This window comes from Coregonus clupeaformis, chromosome 11 (assembly GCF_020615455.1).
Source record: "Coregonus clupeaformis isolate EN_2021a chromosome 11, ASM2061545v1, whole genome shotgun sequence".
In the NCBI taxonomy this organism is placed as follows: Eukaryota; Metazoa; Chordata; class Actinopteri; order Salmoniformes; family Salmonidae; genus Coregonus; species Coregonus clupeaformis.
In genome coordinates this window covers 90,187-117,402 of record NC_059202.1, presented here as the reverse complement: position 1 = coordinate 117,402, position 27,216 = coordinate 90,187, and the positions used below count along the sequence as shown (strand labels likewise).

Below are 27,216 nucleotides of genomic sequence, written 5' to 3'. Positions count from 1 at the left end.
CAGCTGCAACGTCGAGAGCATCCTGACTGGTTGCATCACCGCCTGGTATGGCAACTGCTTGGCCTCCAACCGCAAGGCACTACAGAGGGTAGTGTGTACGGCCCAGTACATCACTGGGGCCAAGCTTCCTGCCATCCAGGACCTCTATACCAGGCGGTGTCAGAGGAAGGCCCTCAAAATTGTCAAAGACTTTTATCTAATGCGACTTACAGTCATGCGTGCATACATTTTTGTGTATGGGTGGTCCCGGGGATCGAACCCACTACCTTGGCGTTACAAGCGCCGTGCTCTACCAGCTGAGCTACATAGACTGTCATAGACTGTTCTCTCTGCTACCGCACGGCAAGCGGTACCGGAGTGCCAAGTCTAGGTCCAAAAGACTTCTCAACAGCTTCTACCTCCAAGCCATAAGACTCCTGAACAGCTAATCATGGCTACCCGGACTATTTGCACTGCCCCCCCACCCCATCTTTTTACGCTGCTGCTACTCTGTTAATTATTTATGCATAGTCACTTTAACTCTACCCACATGTACATATTACTTCAACTACCTCAACTACCCGGTGCCCCCGCACATTGACTCTGCACCGGTACCCCCCTGTATATATAGCCTCCCTACTGTTATTTTATTTTACTTCTGCTCTTTTTTTCTCTCAACACTTTTTTGTTGTTTTATTTTACTTTTTTATTAAAAGTTAAGGGCTGTAAAGTTAGCATTTCACTGTAATGTCTGCACCTGTTGTATTCGGCGCATGTGGCCAATAAAATTTGATTTGATTTGATTGAGTATTAAACTAATTGGGACACTAATTTTCATTACAGATAACATCAAACAAAAAACGTGGGTACACTTCCAGTTATTGTGAAAACTTTCATCACCTTTCAATGCCTTAGCTTTGAAATGTAAATGTTTATACATATTCAGATTGAGTTATCTTTCAAAAATGTGTATAGTATGTCACCACCACAGCATGGAGAAAGTCAAGAGGAAGCAGTGGAGTGAGGTGGACATGTTCCATGCCATGGAGGACTGCGGGGCAGGGATGGCTATCCGCCAGGCTGCCAAGGTTAGGCATCTTTTGTTTTTAGGAGATTACCATGTGTATGTGAATTTTATCTGCTAGTAACAGTTTTATTTTCTTATCTACCAAGGTGCATGGTGTACCTCGGCAGACCCTGGCGGACAGGCTGAGCGGCCGGGTGACCCATGGTTGTCGCAGTGAACCACCCTCATTGCTTGCACCAGAGGATGAAAATTCTCTGCTGCAGTACTGTATCTACTGCGCCAGCCATGGGTTCCCCTTCACCAGACAGAAGCTGATGAAATACGCCGACAAAATACGCAGGTATTTGGTGTTCTATGTGTTTATGTATGTAGATTGGTGGACTGACTGTTCTCAATGTGTGTGATGTAAATGTGGATGTGTATGGTGATGCCAAAACAAACATTTTCATCCTGGATGGACAATTATATATTCTATTCTATTGTAGGTTTCGGCACCCAGGGGAAACAATCCCACCACTGGGGAAGAGGTGGTGGGAAATGTTCAGGAGGAGGCACAAGAACCTGAGCATGAGGAGGCCGGACACCCTGGACAGGGGGAGAGCTGAGTGTGCCACACGTCCGACGATGGACACCTTCACTTCTTATGAGAAGCACTTGGAGGAGAGTGGGTTGAGGGAGAAACCCAGACAAATCTATAACTGCGATGAGTCTGGGTTTCGTAGCGACCAGAGCAGGCACAAAGTGCTGGCTCCCCAGGGCGCAAAACACGTGTACCAGCAGGCTCCTGGGACCAAGGAGCACATCACAGTGCTGGCCTGCTTCAACGCAGCTGGTGAGGATGTCCCTCCGTTTATCATCTACCTCAAGTGTTTCCCCGGTGGCCACTACACACTGGGAGGACCCCCCAAGCCTTGTATGGACGGTCAAGCAGTGGCTACATTGACGGGACCTGTTCAGGAAGTGGTTTCAGCACTTCATTAAGCATGCAGTGAAAGAGCGCCCTCTCCTTCTCCTCTTCGATGGGCACAAGAGCCACATGGACCCGGAGGTGCTCGCGGTGGCAATAAGGGAAGGGCTTATACTTCTTTGTCTTCCACCACACTGCACCCATGTCCTGCAGCTGCTGGATGTGGCATACTTTGGCCCTTTAAAGGCTGAGTTCTCCAAGGTAGCTGGAGACCTTAGCCATTTTGACCACTCCTACATGGTAAACAAATCAGAATTTGCCAGAGTATTCCGCCTCCCATACCAGCGATGCAAGGACATGCGCTATGTGGTGGAAGGGTTTAAGAACTGTGGCCTCTTCCCTTTTGACCCTTCAGCCATTGAAGGGTCCCGTTTAATGCCGTCTCAGTCCCTACCGGGTCCCACCACCACCTCTCCTGGAACCAGCAGCACTGTGCCGTCCATCAGCACCTCCTCCCCAGCGACCACAGGAGGACCCTCAGCCCCTGCTCCAGTCCCAGCCCCTGCTCCAGCCCAAGCTCTAGAAGAGCACCCCCTAATAGAGGGGAGGCTGATAGCGAAGGACCTGGGGCACATCCTTACTGTCCTGAAGTATCGGCTGGACTGATACAGAAGACTCCCTGTGGTCGCCACATGCCTCACCAGGGAGGAATACACGCGCCAGTGGCAGGAGAGGGGTGAGAAGGAGAGGGCCGAGGCAGAGGAGAAAGAGCGTCGGGCAGCCCTCAGAACACAGAGGGCACAGGAGAGCGCTGCCATGGATGAGACCATTGACGCCATCGCTTCTGCTGGACCCCTGCTGGAACCACTCCTGACAGCTGCATCACCACTGCCAGTGCCTCCCAGTGTGCAACACCTGTGGGAGCCGCCGGAGTCCCCAGCTGCAGAAGAAGGCCACGTGCCTACTCTCCCGGCCACACCATTGTCGGCACCTCAACCCCACCATTCCAAACACCAGCTCCTCCAAGCCATCGTCGGCGGTTTTGTCCACCACCACCACGATGCACACCACCCCCCTGTCTGACACCACCAACACGGCCTCCTCTGGACCAACTGCCTCCTCCGTCTCCCTTGGTCACACCACCATAGCAGCCTCGTCTGGTGTTCCTGCCCCCTGCAATTTGAATAGCGCCTCCTCAGGTAAACACATGTTAAATTACGAACAAATTACTTTTTGTTATCTGTTTTATAAAACAGCAATGTACAAAAATAATAATCTCTCTTTACATATCTACAGTACATAACATCAGCCCTCAAGTCATCTCCACCTCCTCCAAAACCTCTGCAGCTTCCTCCAGAGGTATTAATGTAAAAAAAAGTTGAAAAGGGTTTTCATGAAACATGCTCTGTCTATCACTACTTTTTCTCCAACTGCAGCACAGAAAAGGAAGAGAAAAAGCTCCACCGGTCACATCTGTCAAGCCACCCATGACACCACTCTCAGGTACTTCATCATCTGTTTTTCTCCCTCTCTCAGTTGTATCAATTACTATTGTTGTTGAAGAACTTATACATTTTGCAAAACCATATTAATCAATTTGTATTATTATTTTATTTTTTATAAAAGACACCACCTGCTGTGCTCGCTGAAGGGAGCATGATCCGCCTGCAAGCTCCCCTCAGGAGTGTAGATCCGAGGTGCCATGGGTGTGCTGTGACTTCTGCCAGCACTGGTTCCACTGCAGGTGTGTGCAGTGGGATCAAGAGGTAGCGGTGGAGCTGGATTTTTATTGTGATATTTGTGACAATATAGAGATGGAGGTCGAGATTTAATTTTTTGTTTTGTTTGTGTTCATATTAAATTATTTATTTGTACAAAAAATAAATGTCTAAAATATAATATATATATTTATTGAACCCATCTTGTGTATTTCTTCCTTTACTTTCCAAGTGCACCTCTGCAACACAAACTCCAACAGTGTTTTCATTGTTTGTCAATGCACATAACTGAAATTAAAGTTTTATTTGATGTAAATTATTAATACTCATATTTTAGTATTCAACTGTTATCTACTTTCTCAAAACATAAGACGAATCTGTAAAACAAATTATGAGACATTATTTGGATACAACACTTGGATTTTGGATGTTGGTGAACGTTGGTGAATTTGGATGTTGGTGAACGTTGGTGTATTTGGATGTTGGTGAACAATTTTTTAAGAGTCCACAGGAGGGCGCACCGGGCTACGCAATGAAAAGTTGACAGGCAAGTCATTATTTTTTACCGGAAGGCTAGCCAACTATCTAGTAAACAATTCGGTACGTGGTTGGCGTCTCTTTAACAAAATTAAACGGATATATCTTGTAATTGAACAAAATAGTAAGGTGGCCAATACCTGGGGATAATACGGGACGTATTTTTTTGCTAAACCGCTTATCAAAAAGCTGATAATAGAAGTATTTCCACTGAAATGTCAAACATGCTAATTGCTAACCCGTTAGCTAACATTTTTACGACACCAATAGTCACATAACATTGATGGCTTTCACAAGGTAACACTGTTGAAGGGAATATTTCTTAAACGCTGTTGAATATGCCGATAATTCGGTTCCACGCTAGCTGCTAGCAAGCCATCCTCTGCGACAATGTTATTGTGGCGCAGGAATGTCAGATTCATGTTTTAATTGTGTTAACTGTCATTGAAGTTGATGGTTACTACTGGTTTCAGATCCGAAGTAAGATACTTTTATCAGTACACTCGTAACAACCTAATCATTACGAAACATATATTCGATCAAATAAGCCTCTTCCTCTGTTTTGAAAGGAAATGACTTGTTTAATAAATATGGTGGAAACTCTTGACTAGCCCATGCCTCCACCAACCCAATGCTATTAGATTTGTGTGAAGTAGTGAATGATTGAACATTTTAGGAAAAATGAGATATTCGAGGGATGCACCCAAATCAATCAGAGGTGTAGACTAAATTAATCAAATGTTTGGTTTAATGATAAACTGTTTAATATTTATTGTGGCCAACAGGACAAAGGTAGCCCATTCCCCTCCACCCTCCCAGAGTCCCCAGGTCAAAAGCCTCCCGGTACCGCTTTACTGCAGGGTCTGGTCGACTGCAGGAAAACACCGGGGCAGAGTGGAACTGAGAGAGGAAGAGAAGGAAGATGGAGATTTGATTTCATTAAGTAAGAACCATGGTGTGTAGATTAGACTACAGTTTGCCTCTGTAACAAAAGCGGAGGTGCATAAAGATGGCGGCCCGCATGTGCTTACCACAAATTCCTCGTTTTGCTAAGTTCACTGTATTGTACATTGCTCTCCTTTACTGTTTTTTGGTATGGTCATTAGCAAGTAAACCTGATCCCAATTTTAGCTTCAAGACACTGGCAATTAGAAAAAACGAAAAAGTTGATTTATTGGAACATTGAACAATGTCGCGCACCTTCCTTTCAGAAATTCAGTGGATCGTGCTAAAACAATGACGTGATACCAGAATTCTGCCATCTTTATGCACTTTGGTCATTTATTGATTCATTATATATTGATGAAAATATATGGGTCATTCCACCCATTTTTAAATAGTTTAACTTGGTCCAAAAAATATTTCACGTAATTTTTACATTCTGGTCATCTTCATAAAAAACATGTTTTCCCATCTCAAGACATTTAATAAAAATATTACTACACTAAGTGCCTATGTGCCAAATAAAGTAACAGTGTTGACTGTAAACAACAAAACCACCAGATTACATTGGTAAAATAGTCCTTTAAATCAGCCATAAAACCCCTTGTGACAGGAGTAATGGAAGGTTGTTTTGTGAAACAGGGAGTGGCAATTGAATGCAATCTAAACAAAAAAAATGTAATTGTTAAAACCTTCATGTTTCTAAGACTGCAGGGAGGGAGATGCAACAATAGGCTTGAGAACAGCAGGAATGGATACCTAGGCCTGTGGTTTACACACATCTCTCAGCAACTGTGTATAATAACCGCAATATAGTTAGCCTAACCATTCCCAGTACGCTAGCCTATAATAACCAAAATAGTCCTTTAAATCAGCCATAAAACCCCTTGTGACAGGAGTAATGGAAGGTTGTTTTGTGAAACAGGGAGTGGCAATTGAATGCAACCTAAACAAAAAAATTTAATTGTAAAATCTTTCTAGCATGTCTATGTATGGGTAAAAGGGTTGACTTGCTCAGTTTTCCACCACAAAACAGCAGTAAATTAACAAAAAGAGTAGAACAAACTCACCTGCTTTTACTGTAGGATTTGAGTATTAGATGTTAAATGTTTCTTTTGAAAACATATTTTTAAAGGAATAGTTTCACCATATTAAAATGAGTTCAGTTCATGTAACAGGGTTTACCTTAAAATGAGGGACAGACGTAAATAAATTACTAATCACATTCATAATAATCTTCAGAAATGACTGTCAAAGCAAACAAATAACTAGTGCTTTACAATGAGTATGTTTACATGTGTTAGGTTCTGAACAAACACAGTAAAAACTAGAAAAAGCTAAAACCAAGTTTATTCACCCAATGGGTCATACAGCTGCAAAGACAAAGACATGCACATATATTTATACCCTCCTACTAGGCGGAGTCAACTCCTTGCACATCTAGACAACCAATACATCTCTGTTGCTAGGCAGGAACTGAATTGGTTCCTCTCACTGGTGTAGTCATGGCCCTGCCTGATGCTAGAACCTTCGTGGGCGTGGAAGTATATGTGTGTGAAATAGGACTGTTTCTTCTCACTTCATCTGACATGACCTTGGACCGAATTCCTCACTCCTCCCTAATTCACGGCTGTCCTACCTTATCAGTGACTGAAACCAGACAGTTGCCCTTTGCCTCCCTCCTTAGGAGCCATGATATAAACAATAACATGTTTTGACAGAATGTAAACTTTCTGCACTCCCCCTTGTCTCACTCAGTAACTTTCCATACACTTAGTTCCTATCCACCCTCCATTGACCCCAACATATACATTCCTTATACATGGAAAGGAATCAATAAGTTCTAGTGTGGTAACATTAATAGGTATATTTCAAACTAGAATCCAACACATGCACACTCATAATTTGAAATTAAACTAGTTATGACAGTAGGCCGAGTATGGCATTAGTCATGTAAACACCTTACTCTGCATATCTTAATTGGCTTAAGGTGGCAATCAAGTAACGCTGTTAAAAACATGTGGTTTTCTGAGCAATCTTTTGAATGATTAGTACACGTACACGCCTTAATTAGATTCATAGAGGTATATTTAATCTGCACATGTGCTAGCATGAGCAGCGCAAGCTTCCTTTTTTTGCATGAGTTCGTGAAAAACGTAACGTCTGCATCTTGGAAATAACTTTCACATACAAACTTTATAAGTCCGAAATCTGAATCAAATATGCTTATCAAAAATAACATGGTCTCTGTGGTATTACGTTTATTTTGATTGCCAATTTTATCAAAGTCCCATCAGGTGGGCGGCAGGTAGCTTAGTGGTTAAGAGCGTTGTGCCAGTAACCGAAAGGTCGCTGGTTCTAATCCCCAAGCCGACTAGGTGAAAAATCTGTCGATGTGCCCTTGAGCAAGGCACGTAACCCTAATTGCTCCTGTAAGTCGCTCTGGATAAGAGCGTCTGCTAAATGACTTAAATGTAAATGTAAATGTAGCCTGATTTCAGATGTCCATGCTATTCAATATCTTTGTTTCACAGGAGACGGCACTAACAGTTGCTCTCTCAGTGGGAGGGGCTTATCATCTGGGGAGCCTCAACAACATCATGATGCTGACAAGACAGAGAAGAGTCTCTCCAGATCAGAACACCTCAAGAAACACCAGCAGAAATGTATAGGGAAGAAACCTCACCACTGCTGCTTTGACTGTGGGAAGAGTTTTGCTAAACAGAGGGAATTGATCATTTACCAGCGGATTCACAATAGAGAGAAACCGTACAGCTGCTCTCAGTGTGGGAAGAGTTTCGCCACATCTAAAACCTTAAAATCTCATTGATTTCATACAGGGAGAGGCCTGACCTCTGCTTTGATTGTGGGAAGATCTTCAGTCAATCAGGAGCCCTGACTGCACACCAACGCATACACACAGGAGAGAAGCCTTATAGCTGTGATCAGTGTGGGAAGAGCTTCAATCATTCACCACACCTGACTAAACACCAACGTATACACACAGGAGTGAAGTCTTATAGCTGTGATCAGTGTGGGAAGAGCGTCAATCATTCAGTACACCTGACTAAACACTAACACATACACACAGGAGAGAAGCCTTATAGCTGTGATCAGTGTGGGAAGAGCTTCAATCATTCAGGATTAATGACTAGACACCATCGCATACACACAGGAGAGAAGCTTTATAGCTGTGATCAGTGTGGGAAGAGCTTCAATCAATCAGGATGCCTGACTAGACACCAGCGATATACACACAGGAGTGAAGCCTTATAGCTGTGATCAGTGTGGGAAGAGCTTCAATAATTCAGGACACCTGACTAGACACCAGCGCATACACACAGGAGAGAAGCCTTATAGCTGTGATCAGTGTGGGAAGAGCTTCAATAATTCAGGACACCTGACTAGACACCAGCGCATACACACAGGAGAGAAGCCTTATAGCTGTGATCAGTGTGGGATGAGCTTTTCCCAAGATTCCACCCTGACTGAACACCAACGCATACACACAGGAGAGAAGCCTTATAGCTGTGATCAGTGTGGGAAGAGCTTTGCTCGAGATTTTACCCTGACATCACACCAACGCATACACACAGGAGAGAAGCCTTATAGCTGTGATCTTTGTGGGAAGAGCTTTGCTCGAGATTCCACCCTGACTAGACACCAACGCATACACACAGGAGAGAAGCCTTATAGCTGTGATCAGTGTGGGAAGAGTTTTGCTCGAGATTTCACCCTGATTACACACCAGCGCATACACACTGGAGAGAAACCGTATAGATGTGATCTGTGTGGGAAGAGCTTCAATCAATCAGGAGCCCTGATTAAACACCAGCGCATACACACTGGAGAGAAACCTTAGAGCTTTGCTCATTCAGGGTCTCTGAAAAAAAACCAGAAAGCTCAAACCTGTATTATTTTATCTCCCTCCTCTCCTGCACCGGGTCCATATCCATAAATAAAGTTTAAATACATTACTCTTTACAATATATTTTTTTATCTCCCATTCTCAAACTGTTTACTAGGTCTGATTACCATGGTACCCTGTTTAGCATAATATGCAGCTCTGGCTCCATATGTATCAACTGTGTTGGAGTAGGAGTGCTGATCTAGGACCAGGTCCATTGTCCAGTTTTTGTCATGCATTTTGATCTAAATGGCTAAAAGTCATCATAGAAAATGTCATAGTGAACAATTTGTGTGTAGAGGGGGATGTTGAGGTGGGTGGGGGTGTTCAGGGCTGTATCTTATTTAATTAACTCCTATTATCCATTAAATAATTGTATAATGTAGGATAATGTTTCAACAATACTAGGTATGTATTGTGGGGTGGAAATCAGAATTAGCTAAGTAATATTGACATAATTAAGGTTGTCTCATTTGCAGAATATGCTTACATGTTGGTGTTGGTGGCTGCACTTCCTCCCTCATATGGGCCTGTGGTTAGGCGGGGGTGAAAGTATCTGCTTTCACATTCTCCTCAGACGCCACTCACAGTCTATTTGACCTCAGTCACCTGGGGCCCAGAGAGGGGAGAAGTCTGGCTTGTCTATCACATGTCCCTGTTGCTATGGAGAATATCAGAAAGACAATAGGCCAAAGGTCAGAAGGAGACATTTTTTCCATATGTGAATATGTGTCTTTACCTATTGCAAACCATGTGAAGGGATGGTGTGAGTAATGGGAATCAATCACTTGTCTCCACAATGTCTGTGCGTCAATCACTCCCTCCTTGGGCCTTGGGGGAGATTGTTCTTTCCCCTGGTTCCCTTTTTAGCAAGGTGGAGACTAAGTAACAACAAATGTCCTTTTAAGTTCTCAGTACTGAACAAAATAACAAGTTCTTTGTATTTGGGGCCAAGGTCTGGCACAGGATGTGTGGGGTTAGTGTTTGGAACCATTGTACGTCATCTCTGAGGTTGCACCTATCCTGAGCTAGTATATAACCCAGAGGCTCACTCCACTCAGTGGGCTCTCACTCTATTCACTTTGTGTGTGTATTGTGACTTGCTCCTTTATTGATACGTTTTTAATAAAGTAATAATCCTGACTGGTGATTGACCTTGTCTCTCCTCATTATTGATTAAAATATCCACCACAGTATTCAATTATCAATACATTTGCTCAACAACATCTGCTTATCACATTGTTTTTTAAAATCTTTAATAATAATCTATTTTTTATAAGGATCATAGGCCTCTTGTATAATTAGTTTGGTCCTAAAAGATGTTCACATATTTATTGTAAATCCCTTCACCAGGTTTTAGTGCAACTCTGGCCATCAGTACTTATAGGTCATGTCAACCACAGACCTCACACTCTTCTGTTTTCTCACAGCCAGTAAGTTCTCCTACCAAACTTTTTCTTTTATTTAACTAGGCAAGTCAGTTAAGAACAAATTCTTATTTACAATGACAGCCTACACCGACCAAACCCGGACGACGCTGGGCCAAATGTGCACCGCCCTATGGGACTCCCGTAAGCAGTATATAAGAGAACTAACGGGACTGCCCCGAAAGAGCTCCCGACCGATGTGTACTATGGTGCATTAAGTTTGTTGGAACCTCTCCAGCTTGCTGATAATAAATAATTATTCATTTAAGTTTGACTTCAATACATCAATAAATTAAATACGATATCTTATGTGAAGGAAATGTCGCACTGCATGAGGCAAATGGTGGTCACACCAGATACTCACTACCTTTAAAAAAAAAGTTATCTGTGACCAACAGATGCATATCTGTATTCCCAGTCATGTCAAATCCATAGATTAGGGCCTAATTCATTTATTTCTATTGACTGATTTCTTTATTTGAACTGTAACTCAGTAAAATCGTAGAAATTGTTGCATGTTGTGTTTATATTTTTGTTGAGTGCAATAATAACTGAAGAAACTAATTGAATAAATGAATGGGCCTACTAATGTTTTAGGTGTTCTGAGTCAGAACTGTTTCAACGTGACTTACACCCAGCAGAGTATCTGTGCTATGAAGGGCTCAACAGTGGATCTGCCCTGCACATATCAACATCCAAGTCTCAGAACCAAACTGGTATATCCAAGAGAAATGCAATGAGGTGCCTAAAATCCTGGGCTCAGTGCCAGAGTATGCAGGTCGTGCTGAGTACCCTGGGACTAAAGAGAAAGACTGCACCCTGAGAATCACAGACCTGAGAGAGAGCAATTCAACTGACTACAAGTTCAGATTTAAAACACAGTATTCAGAATGGTGTTACAGCTTCCTGGAACAACTCTGACTGTCACAGGTAATATATAATATCTAATTGTAATAATTCATTAGAATCATTTAGACCTGCAGGTGAAGGTGTCTTCAGCCACAGAGGAAAATAAGAGAACACTGACCTGTAGCACCACCTGTCTTCTGACCGACAACCCCAACCCCACCTACATCTGGTACAAGAACGGACAACATCTCCATGACCGTACTTCCCAACAATACTCCTGTAATACTCTAGTGGTCTGGCGTTACTCTGCAGACAGTTTCTCCTGTACTGTAAAAGACCATGAGGATTTTCTCGCTCCTACAGTGTAGTCTGGACTCACCTATAATAATCATCTTAAGTATCAACCATTAAGGCCTGTGGACCAATAGTAGAACATGTGGGGAAAAACAGACAAATATGTGATCTCTTGGATAGTAACACTAGTAGAAATTATACAGTATAATATAAAAGGTAGAAAATGGCTGATGGTAGGTTCTTGTTATTACATTTTTTAAAAACATTTTTAAAAATCAATTTTAGAATAAGGCTGTAACATAACAAAATGTGGAAAAAGTCAAGGGTTCTGAATACTTTCCGAATGCACTGTCTGTGTCCTATATATTTTATTTTATTTTAAATAGCCCAGTCCAATACATCTAAAACACTTGAAAATAGTCTCATTATCATTTGAGGATTTGATCAGATACATTTTCTTTCAGGTGTTCATGGTCAGAGCTGTTTGAATGTGACTTACACCAAGAGGAGTATCTGTGCCTTGAAGGGGTCAACAGTGGACGTTACCTGCACTTATAGACATCCCAGCTGGCATAACGTCACAGAAGTATCCTGGTTCAACAAATGGGATTCTGGAGTTACTGCAGATCTAAGCCAGAACCCAGAGTATGCAGGTCGTGTGAAGTACCTTCCAACTACAGACAAACACTCCACCCTGAGAATCACAGACCTGAGAGAGAGAGTGACTCTGCTGAATACAAGTTTAGATTTACAACAACTGAGGTAAAATGGGGATACAGCTTCCCTGGAATAACTCTGAATGTCACAGGTAATACTGCCCTTACAGTATTATATAATCTAGTCCGACTATTCCCAAACTGGGGTACGCGTACGCCCAGGGGTACAAGCAATAAAAATGTGATGCACATTTTCAAACAGTCCATTAAAATTTTCCAACAGGGTTATACATTTGGGTATCGTTTTTTTTCTCGCCTGAGTAGCCTCGTTTCACTGCCAAAAATAAAATTAAACAATCTAGTGTTCAGCGAAATAATAACACAATGTCAAATACAGGTAGCCTAGTCAAATAATTAACATCCAATCACATTAACCGTTACTCTCTAGTGGGAATTCCACTAACGGTCCTTATGTAGCCAAACGTAGCTGCTGCTCATTCCGTTTGCTCGAAAATGGATAAATAGTTTTGTAAACAGTACGGCCCACGTCCATAGAGACATATACCAGCTCTACTGGTAGTACTGCTACTACCAGCAGTACTACACCTGCACCTGTCGACGACACAAGTGGTTCTGCTTCCACGAGCACATCCAATGCTAGCATCAGTAATTCTACATTTGTTGCTAGCACAGCTAGCATGGACACTGACAGTTGTGAATCTGATGCAGCTGAAGAGCAACTGCCCCCTTACCCGGGAAAGCACCGAACAACAGACAGGGACATTGGACCATTGAAGAGGCACAAATATGATTGATTTGGGGTTCACTTATATTGGGAGTAGTGCCTCAGCCACAGTGTGTTATATGTGCAAATGTACTATCTCACAACTCGATGAAACCTTCACTCTTTCGCAGATATTTAGAAACGAAACATGCCAATTTGAAAAATAAACCACGGGAGTTTTTTGAGCGAGAATTAAGACGACTTATGAGTAGTAAGACATGTATAAATTAGGGGTGTAACGATCCATCTACTACATCGATGTATCGATTTATATTCCTATGATCCAACTACATCGATCTGTGCTCGGCGAGTTGGCCTTTTGGACAACATATATCGATCTAACATCGTTTTAAAATGTAACAAATCGATTGTATCGATACTAGGAAATAACCCATTGGATTTAAGCACGTCAGACTTTATATGGATGTTTTTTCTTAGCACTTTTAATGATAAAGGCTTTAAACATTACTCGATTCAGTCTGCCTATCCGTGACGTCATCGCACCAACAGCAGCGCAAAGGCGCAAAGACAACCAAACATAGCATGGCGGACTACAGAGGAGAAGCCGACGAGCGCAGAAATTATCAAGCCACCATTGCGGTCCAGTGTGTGGAAACACTTTGGCTTTTTGCAAAGACGGAGATGTTCTAAATAAGTCGCTCGCTGTTTGTAGGATATGTAAAGGTCAAGTAAAGTACAACGGCAACACGACAAATCTCTCCAACCACCTACTAAGGAGCCATGGGATTTCACACAACACCGACCGTCCAGGCACCTTTTGCAGCGTTCCCGCTGCTACAGCAGCGAAAGGTAAAGTCAACTCTGCAGAAGCCTCAGGTCTCGCCTGCATGTTTAGTCAGAGGCCAAAACTCAGCTCGGGCGAAAAACATCACGGCAACAATTGCCAAGTTTATCTGCAAAGACATGCGACCCTACAGTGTGGTTGAAAATCCGGGATTCCGTGAAATGATTCAAACATTGGAGCCAAGGTACACAATACCAAGCCGACCACACTTCTCAGAAAAGGTTATTCCTGCATTGTACGAAAGTACTAAGAATGATGTGAAGCTGTCGCTTTCTCAAGCTGAACGAGTAGCGATAACGACAGATGGCTGGACGTCATGCTCAAATCAAGGGTATGTGACAATTACCTCTCATCACATTGATCCGGAGTGGAAAATGAAGACCTTTGTTCTGCTAACCAGAGTTTTAAATGAAGCCCATACTGGTAAAAATATTGGCGCGTTACTGCGTGAAGCCTGCATGGAGTGGAAAATCTATGACAAGAATCCTGCCATCGTCACAGATAACGCCAGGAATATGATTGTGGCCGGTGCAGAAGCCCAGTTCAGTCCACACATTACCTGCTTCGCACATACACTCAACCTTGCCTCGCAGAAGGGTTTGGGGGTGGACCGTGCTTCCAGGTTGTTGGGGAAAGTGCGAAAAATTGTTGGATATTTTCACCGCAGCCCGATTGCATGTCACGCCCTATAGGAAAAACAAACTCTGATGGATTTACCAAAACATAAACTCATCCAAGACATAATCACCAGATGGAACAGTTCATTCGAAATGCTTGAACGTTTTTTGGAACAACAGCCAGCTATAATGGCAACTCTGATGTCCAAGGATCTACGAAAGGGGGTCACAGATGTAGGCACGCTGAGTGAGAGTGATATTGCCAACATGGATGACATTGTTCAGTTGATGGGTCCTGTCAAAATGGCAACCACTGTGATGTGTGAAGAAGACCAGCCAACTCTCTCTGTAATTGCTCCTCTTCAAGCAAAACTGCTGAAACACCTACAGCCATGCGAAGACGACTCAACCCTGGTTGCAGAGATTAAGAGGGTGATGGCCAGTGACCTCTCCACATGCTACAGAGGCACCCAAGATGCTCTCAACATAGGTAATTAATTTGGAGTCTTAATTAAAATCAACTTGGTTAATATTTTAGGTTATTAGACTGTATTAATTTGTAAAATGCCACACCTTTGCGTTTTCAAGTTTGAATTTGAGTTGTTTTTCATATGGAAAAGTAAACAAGATATCTGCAATACAATTCTTAGTTCATGGTGGCTTTACATCATCACTGTGCCACATTTCTTTTAAACATACTAAAGTTTAATCTTCTGATTATTTTGTGTATGAGGAGGTGGTCATCACTTGCAATTTCAGGTCAACTTAATTTAATAATGCAATGAATGCAATATTCTTGTTCTTTAAACAGCATCAGCGTTGGACCCGCGATTTAAAGAACTGCCCTACCTGGAAAAAGAGGACAGAGAACAGGTCTACACAAAACTGGTTTTTGAGGCAGAAGTGTCCCACCAGGTAACTCTTCTCTCCTCTTTCCTCTGCTCTTTTCTCTTCTCCCCTTTCATTTGTCCTCTCTCAAATCTCATCTGTTCTTTATCTTCCTCTAAATGTATGTGTGCAGTATTACAGAGCAGAAATTTGAACAGTTCACACATTCTTACATCAATAGATGCAAGCAATGGGAAATCAGGAGGAAGACGAGGGAAGCTCAAGCACAAAGCTGTCAGGATTAAATGAAGAGACCACAGGTGTGTTTCATGTGATACCAATAAAAGATTGTTGTTGTTTTGTATTAATGAGAAACATGACTATATTTTGAAATATATTTCTTATATTGTAGCTCCAAATGAGTCACCTCCTTGTAAGAAGAAAGCCTTAGATGCGCTGTTTGGCGATTCCTTCACCCAAAGAGAAAGAAAATCCACAAGCGAGACAGCCAGAGCAGAGGTGTTAAAGTACCGAGCAAAAGATGCGTTGCCTTTGACTGAAAATGCCATGAAGTGGTGGAGATCTCAGGAGAAAGAGCTACCTGTACTTTCCACCCTTGCTAAACGGTACCTGTGCATTCCAGGCACCAGTGTGCCAGCAGAACAAGTTTTTAGTACTGCTGGCGACATAGTGAACGCACAGAGAAGTGTTCTGCAGCCAGATCATGTTGATCAGTTGATATTTTTGAAAAAAAATCTGTAGTCATTGAAGAGTAGCCTAGTAGGTTACACTTGATATTTTGTTGAATATTGTTTGTTTATTAAAATGAGAGTAGTAGCAGGTTCATCCACTGCTCATTCAACCTGAAGAAATGTTGGTTGCACTTTATTTTTGATATTAATACTGTATTTGTATTGTAATGTTGAAAAACAAAACCAGAAGTAGTAGGTAAACCTACTGTTAATTCAACCTGAAGAGATGTTGGTTGCACTTTATTTTTTATATTAATACTGTATTTGTATTGTAATGTTGAAAAACAAAAGCAGAAGTAGCAGGTAAACCTACTCTTTATTCAACCTGAAGAGATGTTGGTTGCACTTTATTTTTGATATTAATATTGTAATATTTTTATGTTGAAAAACAAAAGCAGAAGTAGCAGGTAAACCTACTGTTGAAATGTTGGTTGCACTTACTGTACTTTTATTGAAAATGTATTGAATATTGAAAATTAGATCAGACAATTTTAACTTCCTGTTAATTCAACCTAAAGTGTTGTTTGCACTTTATTCAAATAAAATGTGAATGCATTTGCCATTCATTGTTGTTTACTTGTTTATTTATATTCATAATTAATTGATACCTGATTCCATTACAAGAAACAGGAATCTAGGAAACTTCACCTGCACAGATGAGCTTTAGCTCTGCCACTGAGGTTCGTGTTTACATGGCTATCTAGCAGTAATGTTAGAGGCTACTGGCTTTGATCCAGTTAGTCTACTGGGAGGAGAAGATTTGTCTTTCCCCAGGATACCCTTGCTTGTGGAGATAATGCTAGCAACCGAATGCTTTAATAAAGGATGAAGGTATAGTAGACCCAAGTAGCCTATTATAAACTGTAACACATCTCACAATTAGAGTAACATGCAATTTTATCATTGGGGTCATCACACTTTGTGCTATAGAGTATAGACTGTTGGGTTTAACAAAATTTCCAAAACTCCATACCTGATCATAGGCTTTTGTTTTGAAATGTGTATGCCAGTTATGTTAATTTTATCACCAGCACTTTTGGAACCATAGCACCACTGTAGCTATATAATCCAACCACCTTGACTGATGACTGTCAATTCCTGCTGGAAGTTTCTAACTTTCACAGACTAACCAACCTTTTCTAACTTTCACAGACTGACCAAACTTTTTTCACAAACGTTTTTAGAGTAAGATTGTTGGTCATGAAGATGTCCCTTTCCTAAAATAGTGTAGCAAACAAGGGGGCGGGAAGCGAACCCAGGTTACATGCGTGAAAGGCACACACCCTACGCATCGCTCCAACAGATTTAACCCACTTGGTCAGAATTGTAATGTGGCTCACTGTATTAGCGAGGATCACTACACCGTTTCGACCACTTTGACCACCAATATGCAGCCTACAGTTTTTTAGAGAGACAATAGATTTGTGGGAGTCCTTCGGTGAATTAAAACACTAACCAGCCGTAACATACGCATTCGATTTCTATTGTCTGCCATTTTCTTTTAGCCTCTGATTACTTTTATCTCCTAATGAAGATTTGTGTTGGTGTACTGGTTTTCCTCAACAGCCACCCTCTTTGGATGTATTATTGTTGCCGGCTGTACAGCCAGAGCTTGTGTGCTCGCCCAGGGTTTCAATTTTAGTCTATTTTAGGATTAGGGTTGTGTCATGAAACGTGGGCTACTAGGCCTACATTATAAATATGACACAATCAGCATTTCACTTTGGATATGAATAATCCAAATTATCAATCAGTTATCAAAACGCTCAGATATAACCACCAGGGCAGGAGGGCGAAGAGATGAGAAGAGTAGGCTATCTCAGCTGATTTATGCAGGAGATTTAAAATAATAATGTAAAACATATCTGTAGGCTTTTTAGTAACTATTTGAATGATGTTTTAGTCCAATGCATGTTGGTTGAACGCTTTGACACCTTGAACGTGAAAGTGAGTGGTTCAGTGAGTGTCTCCACCTAGAACATCACAGAGCTGATGAACGCAGCAACGTTCTTTTTCAGAACCATGGCGAGCGCATTGTGACGCTGTCCCTTCTACTCCTACTCAGAGCCATAGATACAGCATTTTCTAAATGGTTATACTCCTACTGTTCTCTAAACAATGGTTTCATAGTTTACAATTGTATAAACTCCCAAATCATGCTCAAAATTCAATTTAATTGATGTCACTGTTGAGTGTTTTTTAATCAGTTTGATAAACATGTTTATCCCATTGTGACATAGCCAACCATGACTTATGGAAGACTTTGACGTATTAATGGTCCCTATAAAACCCTGTAATTCTAAGAAAGAATTGTCAGATGGTTTTGAACTCAGTCAAAATCACTGCAGTATGTAGAGCGATAATGAGTAGGTCTATGTTCAGTCGTTTGTTGAAAGCGACCCCGCTGAGATTCCTCCGCGAGAGGTCGCTTCTGTGTGCAGCTGACCTGTTGTTTGCGACCGGTTCGGCAGTCTACTTTCATAATAATAATAATAATATGCCATTTAGCAGACGCTTTTATCCAAAGCGACTTACAGTCATGCGTGCATACACTTTTTGTGTGTATGGGTGGTCCGGGGGATCGAACCCACTACCTTGGCGTTACAAGCGCCGTGCTCTACCAGCTGAGCTACAGAGGACCACATATAGCAAATTTTACGGTATCGGTGAGGATGCACTGGCCACCGTGGAGAGCGTGGACCGTGTTGTCACGGTTGAGGAGGGTAAGTTTACATATTTGACAATGTCTAAATAGTAATAGTCCCAAATGCCACCCAATACCCTATTTCTTATTTTGACCAGGACCCATAGTTCTATGGTTAAAAGGCGCTGGTCAAAAGTAGTGCACTAAATAGGGAATAGGGTGTCATTTAGGTAGCAATCATGGTGATGACATTTTTTACAGTGTAGCCCTAGATTAACAACAACAAACAAACTTGCTCCTTTGAAACCAAACCCTTGCTTTAGGTTTAATTGAACATGTTGGTACATTATGCAGACACATAAATACATTTGATGTCATACAATATAAAACACAAGTAAATATATGATCAGCCTAACTACATGGACAGATGTCTGGTGTCTTGTAGCTAGTATTTCTTAAACTTAGAGAAAACAATCCTTTATTGTTTTTCATAAAGATAATGAGCCCACCCTGGACCAGGAGGACCCAGTCCTTGTTCAGGTAAGAATGCTGCAGGCCTATCAATAGCTTGGGTGCCAGTCTTTCTGCTCTCTTGCCAATTCCATCGTGGCAATATGATATTGGCATCACAATCCCATAAGGAGTGGACAGAGAGCTGAAACAGACTGGCACTCAGGCTATAACAATACTGCTTCATTAGCAGGATTGGTTCAATAACAATCTGTCATTCAAACTGTCATTTTACTGACTCATAAATTGATTCTGATTTTCTTCCTTAGTATGTGGTTGAGGAGGTTGGGCACCGGCCCTGTCTGGCTTTAATCCCTTGGTCTGGACCTCTGTGGGTTCCCAGCTCTGTAAGTCCATCCATTCTGATACTCTTTGGTCTTCTCTCTGGTCTTAAAACTGGTTTATGTACTTTAAACATAAACATGACGTTTTCTGAAGAACAATATGGAAATACATTTCTGTAAACATATTCCCTATTTTTTATAACTGCAGCCAACATATTACCTTACCCATGCTGGGAGGATGCTGGTGAGAGAGCTGGCAGTGTTAAACACGCAGGTAACCATGCAGATTATTGGACAAAGCTCATCTGATCTAATAGGCAGGATTACCTTCAGTATCCACTACGGTAGTGAAATACTTTGATGTTCGTTCCCTCATTTTCTCACAGATATTCACAGTGGAGCAGCCCATTTTCATCTGTTTCACTCCTGCTAGGAGGATGGTATGGAATGAACTGTCCTCTCAAAATGAACAGGTAGCCATTCATATGCAGGTACCTCAGATGTTTCCTTAACCTTTCAACACAGACCTGTGTAGTGTCTCAGAATCTATCATGCAGGCTCCTCTTGTGATCCTCCCTATAGCAGTCTGTCAGACCTATAGGCTACCTGTCTATCATTCCAACTGACTTTTAATTTGATCCTGTCTTGTTCCTTAGTATGTGGATGAGGAGGTTGGGCAGCGGACCTGTCTGGCTTTAATCCCTTGGTCTGGTCCTCTGTGGGTTCCCAGCTCTGTAAGTCCATCCATTCTGATACTCTTTGGTCTTTAGACTGGTTTATGTAACTTAAACATAAACATGATGCTTTCTGTAGAACAATATGAAAATACATTTCTGTAAACATATTCCCTATTTTTGTAATAGTCTGTAACACTGCAGCCAACTTATTACCTTACCCATGCTGGACGGATGCTGGTGAGAGAGCTGGCAGTGTTAAACACACAGGTAACCATGCAGATTATTGGACAAAGCTCATTTTATCTAATTGGCAGGATTACCTTCAGTATCTACTATGGTAGTGGGATACTTTGATGCCCTTAAAACTGTTCCCTCATTTTCTTACAGATTTGCAAGATTGAGCAGCACATTTTCATCTCTCGTGCTGGCATGATGGTATTGGATGAACTGTCCTCTCAGCTTGAAGAGGTAGCCATTCATCTGCAGGTACTTCAGACATGTTCTTAACATTTATATCAGACCTGTGTATTTCAACTATTATCATTGCAGTGGCCTCCTCTTTGCAATCTTCCCTATGCCAATATTTTACTCCTATACAGTACCAGTCTATCATTCAAACTGACTCTTAAATTGATCCTGTCTTGTTCCTTAGTACGTGGATGAGGAGGTTCGGCAGCAGCCCTGTCTGGCTTTAATCCCTTGGTCTGGACCTCTGTGGGTTTCAAACGCTGTAAGTCCATCCATTCTGATACTCTCTGGTCTTTAGGGGGGCTTAAACATAAACATAACTTTTTCTAAAAGAAACTTCTGGAAATACATTTCTGTAAACATATTCCCTTTTTTTATAGCCTGTCAAACTGCAGCCAATTTATTATCTTACCCACACTGGGAGGATGTTGGTGAGAGAGATGGCAATGTTAAACACACAGGTAACCATTCAGATTATTAACCATTACTCATCTGATCTAATAGGGATAATTACCTTCAGTATCCACTAGTAGAATACTTTGATATCTTTAAAGCTGTTCCCTCATTTTCTCAGATTTTCACAATGGAGCAGCCCATTATCATCAGTTTCACTCCTGCTAGGAGGATGGTATGGGAGGAACTGTCCTCTCAAAATGAACAGGTAACCATTCATAGGCAGGTACCTCAGATGTTTCCTTAACCTTTGAACACAGACATGTGTATTTCAACTGCCAATTGTCTTAGAATCTATCATGCAGTGGCCTCTCTTGCGATCCTCCCCTATTCCAGTCTGTCAGTCCTATAGGCTACCTGTCTATCATTCAAACTGACTCTTAATTTAATCCTGTCTTGTTCCTTAGTATGTGGATGAGGAGGTTGGGCACCGGTCCTGTCTGGCTTTAATCCCTTGTTCTGGACCCTTGTGTGTTCCTATCTTTGTGAGTCTATCCATTCTGATACTCTCTGGTCTTTAGAGGATATTAAAGATTAACATCAAGTCACTAGTTTTCTATGAAACCACATAATGAAAAAACATATTCCCTTGTCTTCATAGCCTGTCTTCTCCAAGGCCAAACCAGTCTACTACCTCACTCGTGCTGGGAGAATGCTGGTAACAGAGCTTGCAGTGTTAAACACACAGGTAACCAAACACATTATTAACCAAAGCTCATCTGATCTTATAGGGAGAATTTACTTTACCGCTGTTCCCTTTTTTTCACAGACTTCCAAATTGGTTATTGAGGAGCCTACCATTCACCTCACTGAAGCTGGGAGGCTAGTGCTTGACGAACTGTCAGCACCTTCAGATAGCCATTCACAGGTAGTCAATCACATTATTAGACAGTCATAGCTGATTAGTAATAGTACACATTACCATGTCCTCTATCTCCACAATTGTGTGTCTTATTAATCACAGAGCAATCTCTATAATTAGGGGATGTCTTTGTTTTTCAGCCAAATAGGGAAGACTCTGGTTTTCCCTATGAGAAGTTGCAGCTGGTTGGGAACTGGGGCTCGTTTCATTTCCATTACTGGAATATCCATTATGGACGAGTGCAGGTACTTCAGACATATTCTTAACATTTATGAACACACCTGTGTATTTGAACTCCCAATTGTCTCTGGGTTTTCTTTTGTATGTCTGTCCCTAATTGAAACCTAGGGGAAACTTGTCGATGAACATCATGTGGGCTCTATATCACTGCCAGGGATTATACTCAGAACTGAAATCACCTGCCAAATGTTATAGACATCTACAGCTAACATATAGAGAGAGGTCTGGAGACTGAAGGAGTTTTTTCTTTATAGCAAAATGAAGAGGACATGCATCACCTGTGCATTGTGAGGGGAGTAGAGAAGCAGCTGTGGTGGAGCAGAGTCATCCAGGAAAAAATCCTGGACCCATGGGTGAGAGATTCTCAACTGGTCTTTCGTCTCAAATGCACCTGATTTGTGTCAAATGACGCACATGCTATAGGTCTACTTATATTTCCTGGATGAAATGTAATGTTTCTCTGTCTCCTTTAAAGGGTCTCGTCCAGGTGGTCCTCACCAACAAGAAGCTGACTGGTATTAAGGTACAGTCAGGCAATTTTTCACAGAAAAAATTTAAAGTGGCAAATGTCCATTTACCTATTTGAATAAATACATGTTGACAGAAAATGAAATTACACGTTCTAATCTCTTGCCTCATTTTTAGTTCCTTGGTAGAAGGATCCATGGACTCATGTCATGCCTTGTCAAGAGGAGGTCTGAGTTCACCTATTATGAGGATGCCCAGGTACACCCCGTTGTTTCTCTGTGTTATGATTTATTTCAGTGTTTGGTTGAGGGGTTTTCAATATGGTGGTTTTCAGTGTTGGGCTGACAGTGTCACATGTTGTGTGTTAAACAGCAGGTGGATATCTCCACCACAGTGGAGGGGTACCAGGAGAGGGGGGATGAGATGATGGCATATCAGTTCTCCACCTCTGACATCATCACCACCCCTCATGAGCCGTCCTCTGGCTCCTCTCACCAGTTCCCCCAGAATTCTCCGCCTCCCCTTTCCCTTCCGATTCCCCTCCCAGTCCCCCTCCACCTTACCACTCCACCCAGGACCAGGACCAGACCCCTGACAGCACTCCTCAGGTAAAACTCTTTCTACAGTCAATAATTTCTTATTTCATTTGTACTTGTGTGTACAGGTGTGTGTCATTGTTTTGGTATCGATAGGTTTGTGTTGTCTGTCAAGGGTCAAGTTGTTAGGTCAAGATGAAAGTATTGTTATGATGTCACTGAATGTTTTGTCTGCTTCAGTTGATGTTGCAGGTGAAATGCAGTTTAGTAGAGTTTAAGTTAATGTGATGTCTGTTTTAGGAGTTTGAGGAGGAGTTTGTGGAGGAGCAAAATAATGCTGCAGATGTGCCCCAGTTGCGGTGGGTTCGCTTTCATGTGTTCATCTATAGTAAAAACCTTTGCTTTGAAATAATCTGCCCAATATTGTAGTTATACAGATGTAGGATCTTAATTTGAGACAGTTTGCTACAGCAGGAAAATAATCCTGCAGCAACAGGATACATTTTTCGTTAGGGCAAATCGAGTCTAAAATTTCAAAGTGGAAATTACAAACTTGAAAATTCCAAATACGCTACAAGTTTGCATTTCCTGCCGTGCAGGAAAATTCTCAGCAACAAAAGAGTGATCAAATTAAGATCCTGCATTGGTATGGTCTTTCTGAATCCTGCAGTTATAATATAGGCTAACATAAAATTATTTCTTAATTTCATGGCACTGATGTTTTAGCTTCTTAGGTTGAACATTTGTTATTGAACATTTCTATTTACAGGCGTTACTTTGAAAACCAAGGGACAACCAACTTCTCTCTGAGGCTGGCCGGTATCAGACGTGCTATGGAGGTGAGAAAATGTGAATTTAGCGCTTTTTGTATTTCACTTCATGAACATTTCTGGACTATTTGTAAATGTACTGTCTTGTTCTCACAGGCTCTGACATCCTCAGACAGTACCTCCCTCAATTACCTCACCCACGCTGGGAGGATGGTGTTGAGTGGACTATCCGAGCTCAACCAGCAGGTAACCAATTACATAATTGTGCAACGTTCATCAGACCAGATATAGTTCCCACTGGGCACAGATGTCATTTCAACGTCTCGTTTTGATTTACATTTGGTTGAGTTGTCAACTAATGTGAATTCAATGTGAAATCCCCCCAAAATTAACGTAATTGGATTTAGGTTAAAAGACGAAATTCCCTTTACGTTGATGACTTCTTTCAAATCCAATCAGTTTCCCACTTTGATTCAACATCATCACATTGACATTTTTTATTGATACAACATTGATTCAACCAGTTCTTGCACAGTGGGTTACCTTTAGGCAACAGTGATTCATAGGGTTTAGTTGAAAAGTTTCAACGTCATACTAGCCAAACAATCGAAGGCCCTTTGATTTACAGACCTGAATCTTTGAGTTTATGATCTAAGTTTTAAGGAATTTTATGATTGTTTTGTTTTGAGGATGTGAGGCAGTTTCAGCAGGCCTACGACCTACTGGTGAACTTCATTAATGAGCCAGCAAACAGGGAGCGACTAGAGCAGGAGATGGCTCTCGTAGGGAGTAGGTCTACATGCAAGCTTGAGCGTAGCTGCAGGCACCGTCTTCTCATCTAACATCTACTCAATGAGACTTTCTAAAGTGCTTGTCAATGAAGTATTATGTAATTATCCTATTTGTTTGACTTCAGATCGAGCGCATCAACTTCGCAGATGTTTTTTATGAATTCGTTCTACTAAGCCTTCTAGAAGGAAAGACATCTCTTCCTATATCTGTAAGTGGCCCTAAGAATGGAACATCCTGTTGTTTATCTATGCTATACACACTGTTGTCATATCAGATCTGTAGACACTCACTCATGTCCCCTGTTCCTTCTCCAGAAGCCTGCGTAGCTTCCCCTTTATCTGCTCCTGCAAGTCATAATGAGGATTGACCCTCCTGGAGGAGCCTGGACAGAGGCTGCTGAGAACTTCTACCTCCTCGTTATGTACATTTCTCTCTCTCTCTCTCTCTCTCTCTCTCTTTCTCTCTCTCTCTCTCTCTCTCTCTCTCTCTCTTCTTCTCTCTCTCTCTCTTTCTCTCTCTCTCTCCCTCTCTCATAATAGTTGATGATGTGTCTGTTGTCAACAGGGCCAGATGAAGGCATGGCTAGAACCCATCTTCAACCTCAATGAGTCAATCTATGAAAGCCCAGAGAGGCTCTCGGGGAGGTGATGGGGAATCTAGAAATACAGGTTGAGTTCTGCTGTCCAGCCTGGATTAAGGTTCCCAAACTGAGCTGAGGGCCCCATCACAAAATAAAGTGTTTTGCATTTAAACATTATCTGTCAATCGTAAACAAATGTTACATCATGTGTAGGGAGAGTGGGGTAAGTTGAGCCATTTTTTACATTCAGCATCACTCTGTCAAGGGAAATATATTATTCTTTTCAAAAATATACAGTATCTGTCACGACTTCCTCCGAGGCTGCCCCTCTCCTTGTTCGGGCAGGCTTCGGCGTTGTCGTCACCGGCCTTCTAGCCACTGCCGCTCTTCATCTCATCATTCCATTTGTTTTGTCTTGTTTATTACACACACCTGGTTCATATCCCCTCATTAGTACCTGTATAAGTGTTCCCTCTGCCCCCTTGTCTTTGTGTGTGATTGTTTATTGTGGAGGAGAGAGAAGCTCGGTGGAGCTCCATGTATTTTGTATCGCTGGGAATATTCCCTGTGTGCCTTGTATTTTCCAGTGCCCCTGTTTTGCGACTGGAGTGTTTTTTTAACTAGGGGTGTAACGATCCATCTTACTACATCGATGTATCGATTTATATTCCTATGATCCAACTACATCGATCTGTGCTCGTGAGTTGGCCTTTTGGACAACATATATCGATCTAACATCGTTTTAAAATGTAATAAATCGATTGTATCGATACTAGGAAATAACCCATTGGATTTAAGCACGTCAGACTTTATATGGATGTTTTTTTCTTAGCACTTTTAATGATAAAGGCTTTAAACATTACTCGATTCAGTCTGCCTATCCGTGACGTCATCGTACCAGCAGCAAGCGCAAAGGCGCCAAGACAACAAAGCATAGCATGGCGGATGACAGAGGAGAAGCTTGACGAGCGTTAGAAATTATCAAGCCACCATTGCGGTCCCTTACAAGAAACAGGAATCTAGGAAATCACCTGCACTGTCCAGTATCCAGGTATTTATTTCAGTCACACTGGTTGAATTTTTGGCGAAAAGGTTACTGAATCGATTTCAAGTCACTGAATCGCTTTCGGATCGTGATCGTTCTAAATGAACCAATATCGTCCTTGAATCGTATCGACAACCACGAATCGTGATACAAATCGAATCGTTGTTAAAACGAATCGTTACACCCCTAGTATAAATGCAACAGATACCATTAATAAGAAGGGGCTAGGAGCGTCTTATATGGCGAGCTACCGAGTGGCTAGGACAGGCAAGCCCCATAATATTGTGGAGGACTTAATTCTTCCTGCTGCCGCGGATATGGCTGGGACAATGCTGTGGGGAAAAGGCCAAAAAAACTATACAGACAATGCCTTCATCAAACAACACTATGGCAGGAGATGTTTTGAAACAATTACTGTTTCGCATACAAGCCAGTGAATTCTATGCGTTACAGCTGGATGAGTGATAGATTAATTTGTGTATTAAAAATAATGACTAAAGGATTTCACCCCAAATACAGTAGAAATGTGTATACGATATTCGAATTATCATGTAGTGTCAACCCACTAACAGAGGGGGTACTAAACATTCAAGGGGTAAAGGAGAAGGCGGAACTGTTTAAAAACCACCAAAGGTGGGAGGAGCATAGTGCCTTTGTTTGTCAAGAGGTATAAAAACAGTATGTATGTGTTTTAGCGCCAGAGCTCTCCATGAATAAACTTACAAAAATCCTTCTTCGTGGTTGTGGACCTTGAATCATTGATGATTAAAACCAGAGCCTTACAACCTCTGGTAATGATTCAAGCTTAGGTTGAATTAGAGATAGAAATTCACATGACAATGAGTCAACAGATGTGGC

At 41.8% G+C, this 27,216-nt stretch overlaps 2 protein-coding genes, 2 long non-coding RNA genes and 1 pseudogene across 5 annotated transcripts; 4 read left to right on the top strand and 1 right to left on the bottom strand.

Annotated features, from left to right (window-relative positions):
* Positions 1–4,898: 4,898 nt before the first annotated feature.
* LOC123491959 lies at positions 4,899–6,283 on the bottom strand. Its single transcript, XR_006661543.1, has 2 exons — positions 5,200–6,283; positions 4,899–5,068 (listed from the first exon to the last, which is right to left on the bottom strand). It is a non-coding gene; the product is annotated as an uncharacterized LOC123491959 (long non-coding RNA).
* Positions 6,284–7,921: 1,638 nt separating this feature from the next.
* LOC123492013 lies at positions 7,922–10,167 on the top strand (annotated as a pseudogene).
* A 4,149-nt stretch (positions 10,168–14,316) lies between these two features.
* LOC121572009 (E3 SUMO-protein ligase ZBED1-like) lies at positions 14,317–16,153 on the top strand. 2 transcript variants are annotated; one of them, XM_041883857.2, is made up of 4 exons: positions 14,317–14,939; positions 15,261–15,364; positions 15,519–15,597; positions 15,690–16,153. In XM_041883857.2, the coding sequence occupies exons 1-4, from the start codon at positions 14,540–14,542 to the stop codon at positions 16,037–16,039; spliced, it is 933 nt and encodes a 310-aa protein (XP_041739791.2). In that variant the 5' UTR covers positions 14,317–14,539; the 3' UTR covers positions 16,040–16,153. The 2 variants fall into 2 exon arrangements, with proteins under 2 accessions (XP_041739791.2, XP_041739792.2); XM_041883858.2 differs by lacking the exon at positions 15,519–15,597.
* A 4,214-nt stretch (positions 16,154–20,367) lies between these two features.
* LOC123491992 lies at positions 20,368–20,838 on the top strand. The gene is made up of 3 exons (XR_006661569.1): positions 20,368–20,411; positions 20,532–20,630; positions 20,797–20,838. It is a non-coding gene; the product is annotated as an uncharacterized LOC123491992 (long non-coding RNA).
* A 197-nt stretch (positions 20,839–21,035) lies between these two features.
* Positions 21,036–25,381, top strand: LOC123492012. The gene is made up of 14 exons (XM_045223637.1): positions 21,036–21,073; positions 21,187–21,273; positions 21,473–21,550; positions 21,667–21,753; positions 21,835–21,933; positions 22,068–22,172; positions 22,422–22,520; positions 22,643–22,690; positions 22,813–22,893; positions 23,008–23,243; positions 23,941–24,010; positions 24,098–24,187; positions 24,631–24,723; positions 25,298–25,381. Exons 1-14 carry the CDS (start codon positions 21,038–21,040, stop codon positions 25,379–25,381), a joined length of 1,293 nt encoding a protein of 430 aa, XP_045079572.1. The 5' UTR covers positions 21,036–21,037.
* Positions 25,382–27,216: the final 1,835 nt, after the last annotated feature.

Excerpts from the sequence above, each read along its gene's own strand:
- LOC121572009 (XM_041883857.2), top strand. The coding sequence starts at position 14,540 with ATGGATTTACCAAAACATAAACTCATCCAAGACATAATCACCAGATGG. Across the intron at positions 15,365-15,518 it reads AGGCAGAAGTGTCCCACCAG|ATGCAAGCAATGGGAAATCA; the intron begins GTAACTCTTCTC and ends TTACATCAATAG. Across the intron at positions 15,598-15,689 it reads ATTAAATGAAGAGACCACAG|CTCCAAATGAGTCACCTCCT; the intron begins GTGTGTTTCATG and ends CTTATATTGTAG.
- LOC123492012 (XM_045223637.1), top strand. The coding sequence starts at position 21,038 with ATGTTGGTGAGAGAGATGGCAATGTTAAACACACAG. Across the intron at positions 21,074-21,186 it reads TGGCAATGTTAAACACACAG|ATTTTCACAATGGAGCAGCC; the intron begins GTAACCATTCAG and ends TCATTTTCTCAG. Across the intron at positions 24,724-25,297 it reads TAGAGCAGGAGATGGCTCTC|GGCCAGATGAAGGCATGGCT; the intron begins GTAGGGAGTAGG and ends TGTTGTCAACAG.